The sequence below is a fragment of the Coloeus monedula genome, assembly GCF_965178545.1.
Source record: "Coloeus monedula genome assembly, chromosome: 12".
NCBI classification, from domain to species: domain Eukaryota; kingdom Metazoa; phylum Chordata; class Aves; order Passeriformes; family Corvidae; genus Coloeus; species Coloeus monedula.
Window position 1 is genome coordinate 4,659,992 of NC_138792.1, and position 7,415 is coordinate 4,667,406.

The 7,415-nt window shown below is 50.5% G+C and overlaps 1 protein-coding gene across 2 annotated transcripts; it reads right to left on the bottom strand.

The window, feature by feature from the left end:
- Nucleotides 1-4,497: 4,497 nt before the first annotated feature.
- Nucleotides 4,498-7,338, bottom strand: LOC309577327 (nuclear cap-binding protein subunit 2). 2 transcript variants are annotated; one of them, XR_014226750.1, is made up of 4 exons: nucleotides 7,181-7,338; nucleotides 6,725-7,023; nucleotides 5,915-6,075; nucleotides 4,498-5,256 (listed from the first exon to the last, which is right to left on the bottom strand). XR_014226750.1 is itself a non-coding variant. In XM_082289266.1 (4 exons), the coding sequence occupies exons 1-4, from the start codon at nucleotides 7,265-7,267 to the stop codon at nucleotides 5,158-5,160; spliced, it is 507 nt and encodes a 168-aa protein (XP_082145392.1). In that variant the 5' UTR covers nucleotides 7,268-7,338; the 3' UTR covers nucleotides 4,498-5,157. The 2 variants fall into 2 exon arrangements, 1 of the variants encoding a protein (XP_082145392.1); XM_082289266.1 differs by having other exon boundaries at nucleotides 5,915-6,053; nucleotides 6,842-7,023.
- Nucleotides 7,339-7,415: the final 77 nt, after the last annotated feature.

Here is a 7,415-nt window from a genome sequence, read left to right on the forward strand (position 1 = left end):
ATTCCCCCCTGGATTGAAAGAGGAGCTGGAAGGTGAGCAGGCAGGTGGTTGGGATGGCATTACAGTGGAGGCCTGGCTGTGGCCACTGGCTGGTGACAGTGTGCTCTGGGGTCATGCCAGGGAGGCAGTGCTGGTGGTTTGGGGTGTTGAGAGTGCGGAGAGTGGGTGGCTCTCAGCCTCCCTCCCCATCTGGCTCCACCACATCCCGTGGCATTCATAACTTCATATCCAGCTGCTTTTGCGGGACATGGGGCTTCCCTGATGGAGCCTTTGGAGCACCTCTCTGGGCACCAGCTCCTTGCCACCTCTAGGGGGGCTGCCAAGAGGCCATGAGTGTGGCCATGCAGGCTGGGGGCAGGATGGAGATGGGGGGCTGTGCTGCTGAGCCTTTGGAGGGAGAGCTGCAGCTGCAGAGCCTGCCCCTGCACTGTTCCCTGGCCAGAACAGGCCCTGGCAAGGGGAGATGTAGCAGCAGATTAAATTTTGATCTGCTTGGAAATTAAAATCGGCTGGCAAGTCTGCTCTGCTCTGTAACACCAAATACTTCAATGTGAGGAGTTAATGTGCCACCTTCTTCCCTGTAAAACCAGTGAGCACCATCAGATCCCCTTTCTTGCTGGTGGAGCAGAGCTGTGTTGGCTGCTGAGTGGGACATATCCATCTGCAGGGCCTGAGTCTTGGAATCTAGGGAATCGACTCCAGGCAGATGGAGTCACTGGTGTAACAGAGCGAACTGATACCAGCTCCTGATATTTCTGCAGCAGCACTGGGTTGTGCTGTAAGCCCCCACAGTCCAGAAGAGCTCCAGAAGATCAAAGCTGGTGATGAGTGAGATTCTTATCACTCCTTACTCACCTGGCTCCAGGCAGGCCCCAACCCTTCTGTTCTCTGTGGTGAGCTTAAACACATATGACCCAGGAGCTGTGAGGAGCCTGTGTGCATCCAGTAATCCTCTTGGCCCTGAGCTGTGGCAGGCAGCCAAGCTCTCTAATCACACAGGCTTAATGTTCGCCTCACTTTGCCTTTGCAGGTCTGGCATGATGACTTGCTGCCAGGTGGTTGCTCTTCTCTTGCTCTCCTGTCTTCCTAGTGCTGCAGCTACTGCTCTGGTTCCCGCTCTTTTCCCCCAATCCACACTGCAAGTAGCCAAAGTATCTCCTGTACCAGTCTGTCCTGGAGCTGACAACATGGTGTGATGATGCCTGCACCCCGTAGGATGTCACCCTGGTGCCTCAGAGGAGTACCTCTCCGATGAGACAGTTGTATCCCAATGGCACCCACACCCTCACTATGGTGGAAGCAAGCCTGTGAGTGAGTGGAGAGGAGATGGCAGAGGCAGCACAGGCAGTGCAAGTGGCACATTTATGGTGCAGACGGGTAGTTTTCCATCAGTGTGGCTACCTTCTGGCGAACTACCCCTTCTCTGTCACCATCAGGATGTCCACAGGCTGCACAGGTGTGCTGGTTTCCCTAATTCATACACAACAGATTTCTTTGCTAATCATAGTTTATGGCTGTTACACCCCCCTGTCCTCCTTAAGCTTTCCCATTTTCCTGCTGTGTTTACCCAGGCAGTGATTCCATTTCTAATTCATATTCTCCACATAGGATCTCACACTGATGGACCTTTGCAAGGCTGGACGGATGACTGGTTGTATTTTTCATTCTTAAGGTGATGTCCTGTTCCATTTCACTGCCTCTCAGGGGCAGCCTGCATCACAGGCTGGTCAATGCTGTCATTGCATAAACCCACTGAAGAATAAACATGCAGTTCCTTCCAGACCTGTGACAGTTGTCCGGGCACAGCAACCTGACTTGCAAAACAAACAGGTAGGAGACATTTTGACAAACTAAATCTAACACCCCTCCTACCTCAGTTATCAAGACTTCGGGGTACTGTGAATGTTAAACTAATTTATCTGCCTGGTCTGCAGATGGGTGTGCAACCGTTTCTATCATCCTGGATGAGATCATGCATTAAAAATCATGACACATTACTGGGCAGGGAGCAGCTGCTATTGTTTACATAATACAAACCACATTTACAGACAGAATTTAACTTGTTCAATGGAATTACCCGTCCCAGCTGAGAGGTTCTTGGGGACAGATCAAAAAGTGTTTACATCTCTTATGGTCTCTTGTTTGGACTTAAGAACAGGCTAGCATGTGCCAGCCGTGCTCTTCTTAAAATAGGAACAAACAAAAGGAAGGGAATACTTGGCTCCTTCCTCTCTGAAGTGGCCACCGAGCATTTGTTATGTTTTATAGGCTACTCCAGTTGTGGGACAGGTGACAGGACAGGGAAAGTTCTCCTAGAACTGCTGATGTGAAACCAAAGGACTGGTCTGATTCAGAGCAGCTGTATGCTTCATGAGCAACTTGTTTCTGACATCAGCCATGAGGTACTGCATAGCAGGAGAGGAAAAGCCAGCATCAAGACAGAAGTGCAGAGAAACATGGTGAGACTTGTGCACCCTCCTAGTGCCCATCTCTGTGTTTGCAAGTGACAGCAGCTTTAAGACACCAACAGATGTGTCCCCCCCCTCCGGTTCGTGTCATAGAGAAAGTGGCTCTGACACACAAACTCCAATTGGTGTGGCACTCACTGTTGGAGTGAGCTGACCTTGGCTGGATACCAGGTGCCCACCAAGCCACTCATGTCACTCTCCTCTTCAGGGGTATCCCTACTATAGCAGGGTGCTTGGAACTAGCTGGTCTTTAAGGTCTCTTCCAACCCAACCACTCTGTGATTCTGTGATTCGTCCAGGTTACTCAATGGTGAAGGTTCACAAGCTAACAATAACCTGGAAAATGCACTTTCTGCAAAGCCTAGGAAAGCTAGTGTCTCCTTCTAGTTAGCTGATGGAGATATAGTTGGTATCTTAATCACATCCATAGGCACATGTTGACATCCATCTTATTTTGTCCCCAAGAACTGAATAGCTGTTGGGCTTCCCTATCTTCCTGCTGACTTTGGGCCCTGTTATCCCAGCATCGGAGCAGCCAGTCAGGATTCCACATACCTGTAATCTTTCCACGTCTCTAAATTCTGATGAGGTCAGACTGGGTGGTTTCCGCTTCTTGTCTGAATTCCCTCACTCCTTCCTGCATTTTCTTTTCTGAAGGACCAGCTTCTTGATTGAACCCTTCTTCTCCCTCCTCCCTTAATAATTGATGATATAGACCCACTGACTTCCATGTCCACTGGGTTGTTTTCACACCTGGGGCAATTGTAGTTGTTGTTTGGGTTCTATCTCTACTATCCCCCCATATGGAGTTTGTCCCCAGTTTCAGTCAAGTTATTCTCAGAGGTGGCTTGGGTCCCTGACTTAACTACAGCTCTCTGGCAGCCCTGAATTGTGGCTCAGCAGGCACATGCCAAGCCCCAGTACAGTGCCAGAAGCTGCTGGTTTTCACTGGGGTAGGCACCCTCTGTCAGTTGGCACGTCTGTTTGCCAGCGTTACTTGCCTGTTCAGGTGTAGACCCAGGCCATGGGAGGTGATAACCAGCCCAGGCACTTGCCCAAATCCTTCCACATACTCTGCCACCCACGGACCAGCCGCCTCAGGGCACATTTCAGTACTGACTCGCCCAAAAATTGTCTTCTCTTACACCAGGATGACACCAGATTACAAAGACCCCATAATATGCCAACAGTGTTAATTAGCAGTATTAAACAGCTCACGTAAGAGTGAGCAGGAACAATAAAGCCACCCACACCAGGTGGGAGTGGGAAATGAGACCCTCTTCACCAGGCAGCTCCCCCAGCAGAGCAAGGCCAGCAGCGCCTGGGCAAAGCACAGAGCCGTGGTTTGTACCAGCATGTTCCCAAAGCCCAGCAAAGAGCAAAGCAATGCAGCCAACAAACTCTGACCTGACAGGAGCTGCCTGCTTAGTAACTACTATGGCTAAAGCACACTTAGCACAGAACTGCCACTGTCTCACACCCCACGCTGGGCACCGAACAGGACTGTGGTGGGCTGACCCTGCCTGGACACAGGTACCCACCAAGCTGCTCTCTCACTCCCCTCCTCAGTGGGAGGGGCCAGGCAGAAAGGAAGATGGGAACGGAATGTGTGGGCCAAGATAAAGACAGTTTAATAAAGCAAAAGCAAGGCTGCATGCGGAAGCAAAGGAAAACTAAATATTTATTCTCTACTTCCGACCACCAGGAGATGCCCGGCCACCTCCTGGGAAGCAGGACTTCAGTACACGGAGCAGCTGCTCCAGAAGACAGATGTTATAATAAGGAATGCCCCCCATCTCCTTTCTCTTAGCTATTTTTGCTGAGCAGATGCCATATGGTCTGGAATATCCCAAGATCTTGTCCCCGCCCCAGCCTGCTGGTGAGGTGGGATCGTTAGAGACAGCCTTGAAGCTGTGGGAACATTGTTCAGCAATAGCCAAAACACTGGTGTGTTATCAACACCTTCCTAGCTACCAATACAAAACACAGCTCTATGAGGGCTGCTAGGGGTAAAATTAGTTTCATCTCAGCCAGACCCAACACAACTGTTTATTTAAAAAAATTAACAGAAACTTTTAAGAAAATCACACCGAACAGCGAGGATCTGAAAAGCCAGGCAGCACTGGGGGCATCATAAAGAGAAATGCTCTGCAGGCCCTGACTAACCCAAGGGCTAGATGTGCAGACAAGCACCTCCAAGTGGATGGTAAGACCTTATCCACTTCTCTCATTCAAACAGTGATACCGTTTATTAAGCAAGTGAGGTTAGAAATCTCTTGTGTATCCCCACTAGGTGCCCAGGCACCTGGAGGGCTCCAGTGGTGGTAAGCCTTTAAAAAAAGTTCCATTTGAAAGCAACCACGGCTGCAGTTGCAGCTTGGAGGAAGCCACCTGCTTAAGTGCAACAAGAACAGTGTGTCATAGCATAAGGTGTGTGTGACATGCTGCATTTCCTCTTGCCCAGAATCCTACAGAGCTGTCCATTTTTTTTCCCTTGTTGCCCTGTATCAGCACAGAACATCCTCTCTAGCTCAGAAAGAAGGGAGAATGAACACATGTATATCCACAGTCTAAGGAGGGTCACCTTCTGCTGGAACTTGGATCTCACTCCATACTCCGATCCCAAATGCGAGAACAGGGCTAGCTCTGGAAGGACAGAGCCCTCTACGAGCTAGGACCCATGAGGCAATTAATAGATTGCAGGCTGGTGATTTGCCTTCTGCATCTGAATGATCTTGCCAAAGCCACCTCTTCCCACATCGTAGTCTGTCCGGTATTCATCTCGCACCTGGGGCACAACAACAACACACGTATTAGTAGCACGCACTGCCTGTCTCCTCCTAGACTTCAGAGTCATCATCTCCTCCTTGTTCAGTTGGTGGGGAACTCAAATTCAGATTAGATGCACTTCAACTTGTTTGAGATCTCTTCAATTAATCCACCAAAAAGGTGGTAATGGTGGTGAAAATGACAAGTAAGAATATATCTGATGGTTGAAATTTTTTCAGGTAATAAGCAAAGAAGACCCCAAAATATTTTCATTTAGCTTTTCAGTCCATCTTTCTGAATTGCCAAGCTTGGCCTCCAGAACATTTTATCCCATTCAAACATCATCTTTGCCCTTGGGGAAACTGCTGTGTTATGAGTTGGCCTGGCAGCTACACTGTTTCCCTCTACTCAAATTCTGGATCATTTCAAGGGTACTAGCTTGGATTAGAGAACATTCTGCTTGCATTGCAGGAAATTTGGAGTCCTAGACAGAAATGGCTTTAAGTTCTATTTCCATCTTTTAACACCAGGTATCAATTACTGATACAACCTGGGAGTGACTAAACTTCATTATCGGGTCTTTACAGCCTGCACATTGTTCTCCATGAGACAAAACCAGCAAATAAGCAGAGAGTCTTACAGGATCAAATTCAGGGATGAACTGGCATTGCCTTTACCTGTCCTCCAGTCTTTCCTCTCCCATACTGTCGCCCCTCCTTAAACCCTGCATCCCAGTCCGTGCGGATGATGCGGTCGTCCAGGCGCGTGCCGTTGATAAACCGCATGGCGTGCTCAGCATCTGCTCTCGTGTAGTACCTGAGGCACTCTGTAAGGACAACTAAGCGTGCTGTTTAGCTGGGTACAGGGGAAAAAAAAAGGGGAACTATTGTATTTGGGAAGCAGAACTCCCCCCCCCCCCCCGCCTTCCAGCCTTTTCTACTCTTCCCGTTCTTCCCTATGGGATCAAAAACTGCACTCGTGTAAATCCAAGCTAAAACCAGCTAATGATCAGAAAGGATTCTGTACTTTAATGTTAGTACCTGCACAGACAAGATAATGGAACAAAGACATTAAAACCTTGCTAAGGGCAAGAAATCAGTAATATGCCTTTCTGTACTATGTAAAACTTGACTGAAATAGAACAAAAGGAACAGGCTTCACAGGAGAGCTTTGCACAGACAGCTCCTGGCACAACCTGTATGAGCGTGTATCCTCTGCTTAAAAATGCCCCCATAGCTTATCCTGCTACTTCCTCCAGGTGTGCAGTTGATGTGAGAAAGTAAACATGTGCTCTGGACATGGAAGACATCAGGCTGATGACTGTAACAGTTCTCATTTTGGCCCTAAAATCATTAAAGAAATTAATGAATTAAAGCTCTCTGCCATGTCCAGAAAGTACAGCTCTGGTGGCACTTGTCACATGTGGCACCACTGTACAACCAGTCTCAGGATGTGGAGAAGAAGGTGCAAGGGTGGACGGGATGTACCTGGTAGGAAGCACTTGGCTATCACCTTTCCAGCAGCAGTACAGATACATTTGCTGTGCAGAAGAACTAAAGGTGCCAACCACACGCGTGCTGACAGAAGGGAACCAGAAAGGATACTCTACAAAGCAGAAGCCACAGGGGGTTTTCTTGATCTTGTCCAGACCCATGACAATCCTCTTGACATCTCCGCACTTGGAGAAGAGCTCCTGGATCTGCTCCTCGGTGGTGTAGAAGGACAGATTCCCGACATACAGCGTGGAGGAAATCTTCAGGGATTTCTCCTGCAGCTGCCTGCTACCCTGCGAGCACAGAGGCGCACGGCCCGGGGTCAGCGCGTTCTCCGTCCCGCTCCCACCGCTCCGTGCCCTCCCGCTGCCCGGCTCCTCGCACGGCCTTGCCCCGGCCTCAGCCCTCCCCGCCCCGGCCGGGCCTCGCCACCCGCCGCGCGGGGCGCACCCGGAAGTGCTGGTCCCGGTACTGGCTGATCTCGCAGTACGAGTCGCTGTTGAGCCCGCTCAGCGTGGTGTGCAGCAGCCCCGACATCGCGCCCGCCCGGGCCCCGCTCCCGGGCCCCGCTGCCGGGATCCTTCCAGAAGCGCCGCGCACCGGACGCGGCGACCGGCGCCTGAGGACCGCCGCTCCGCCGCGCCGCGCGATTGGCCGAGCCGGCTGTCACTCGGGGCGAGGGGCG

Bases quoted from the DNA above. Each gene is read 5' to 3' on its own strand.
- LOC309577327 (XM_082289266.1), bottom strand. From the start codon at position 7,267: ATGTCGGGGCTGCTGCACACCACGCTGAGCGGGCTCAACAGCGACTCG. The intron at 6,054-6,841 runs GTATCCTTTCTG...AGAGTGCCTCAG, and splicing joins TGTGGCTTCTGCTTTGTAGA to GTACTACACGAGAGCAGATG. The intron at 5,257-5,914 runs GTAAAGGCAATG...GTTGTGCCCCAG, and splicing joins GAGGAAAGACTGGAGGACAG to GTGCGAGATGAATACCGGAC.